Here is an 842-nt window from a genome sequence, read left to right as displayed (position 1 = left end):
GGGTGGGGGAGGGGGAGTGCCCACCTGTGACCAGGCACTTGCTGGCATCCCCAGTGGGCAGGGCGTGGATGCGGAAGGGCGAGTAGGGGATCTCATCGCCGCCATACTTGATGGTGATGGTGTACCGGCCACTCATGTCCGGGAGGTAGGACACGGTGTACGTGCCATCCCCATTGTCTCGGATGTTGGCCTTCTTGGGCTTACCCTCAGGGTCCTGGGGGAGGAAAAGAGGTCAAGGCCAGCCTGTGCCCAGAGCCTGAGCTGAGAGGGGGGGCGGCACATGGACTCACCAGGATCTGGACAGTGAGCAAGCCCTCCCCAGCATCCCGGGCATCGATGGTGAACTCCACAGGCAGGCTGGCAGGGATGCCAGAGGCATTGAGCCCGGGGCCACTGGCCCGCACCTTGCTGGCATCGTGGGCTGGAAGCACCTTGATCTTGAAGGGGCTTGAGGGGCAGAAGGGATGGACAGTTGGCTCAAGCTCTGGGGCAAAGGGAATCCCATCTCGTTTGGAGCCTGGAGTCCTCCCCACATTCATGAGCAGGGGAGATGACTCCTGGCAGGGAGGAGGGACCAGGTCACAGCCTGAGTCTGGGGGAGGGTCACACAGGTGTGCCCCTGACAAAGCCTGGGCATTTCTTCTCCATTCTCCAGGAAGATGCCGTGAATTGTTTAAAGAGGAGGATGCAGGAGGCTGCCCTCTCCCACCTTTTTGTAGCTACATGGTGCCTTTTCCCAAGGCACTAATTTTGTAAATTTTGTATCTACATGGGGGGGACAGCCCAGCCAGAGGAGAGCCCCTGGGGCTGTGCCACCTCCAGGGTGGAGACCGGCAGGGGCC

At 60.9% G+C, this 842-nt stretch overlaps 1 protein-coding gene across 5 annotated transcripts in view; it reads right to left on the bottom strand.

The window, feature by feature from the left end:
• Positions 1 to 842, bottom strand: part of FLNC (filamin C) — a 29,190-nt gene that overhangs the window by 9,953 nt on the left and 18,395 nt on the right. For all 5 annotated transcript variants that reach the window (XM_007469689.1, XM_007469688.1, XM_007469690.1 and 2 more), the window contains exons 27-28: positions 291 to 447; positions 25 to 214 (exon numbers count right to left, since the gene is read on the bottom strand). In XM_007469689.1, coding sequence (XP_007469751.1) covers positions 25 to 214; positions 291 to 447 — 347 coding nt within the window. The remainder of the gene's footprint in view (positions 1 to 24; positions 215 to 290; positions 448 to 842) is intronic.

The sequence above is a fragment of the Lipotes vexillifer genome, unplaced genomic scaffold (assembly GCF_000442215.2).
Source record: "Lipotes vexillifer unplaced genomic scaffold, Lipotes_vexillifer_v1.1 scaffold1329, whole genome shotgun sequence".
Taxonomy (NCBI): Eukaryota; Metazoa; Chordata; class Mammalia; order Artiodactyla; family Lipotidae; genus Lipotes; species Lipotes vexillifer.
The sequence above is the reverse complement of the archived record's forward strand: the minus strand, read 5'-3'. Positions and strand labels throughout refer to the sequence as shown.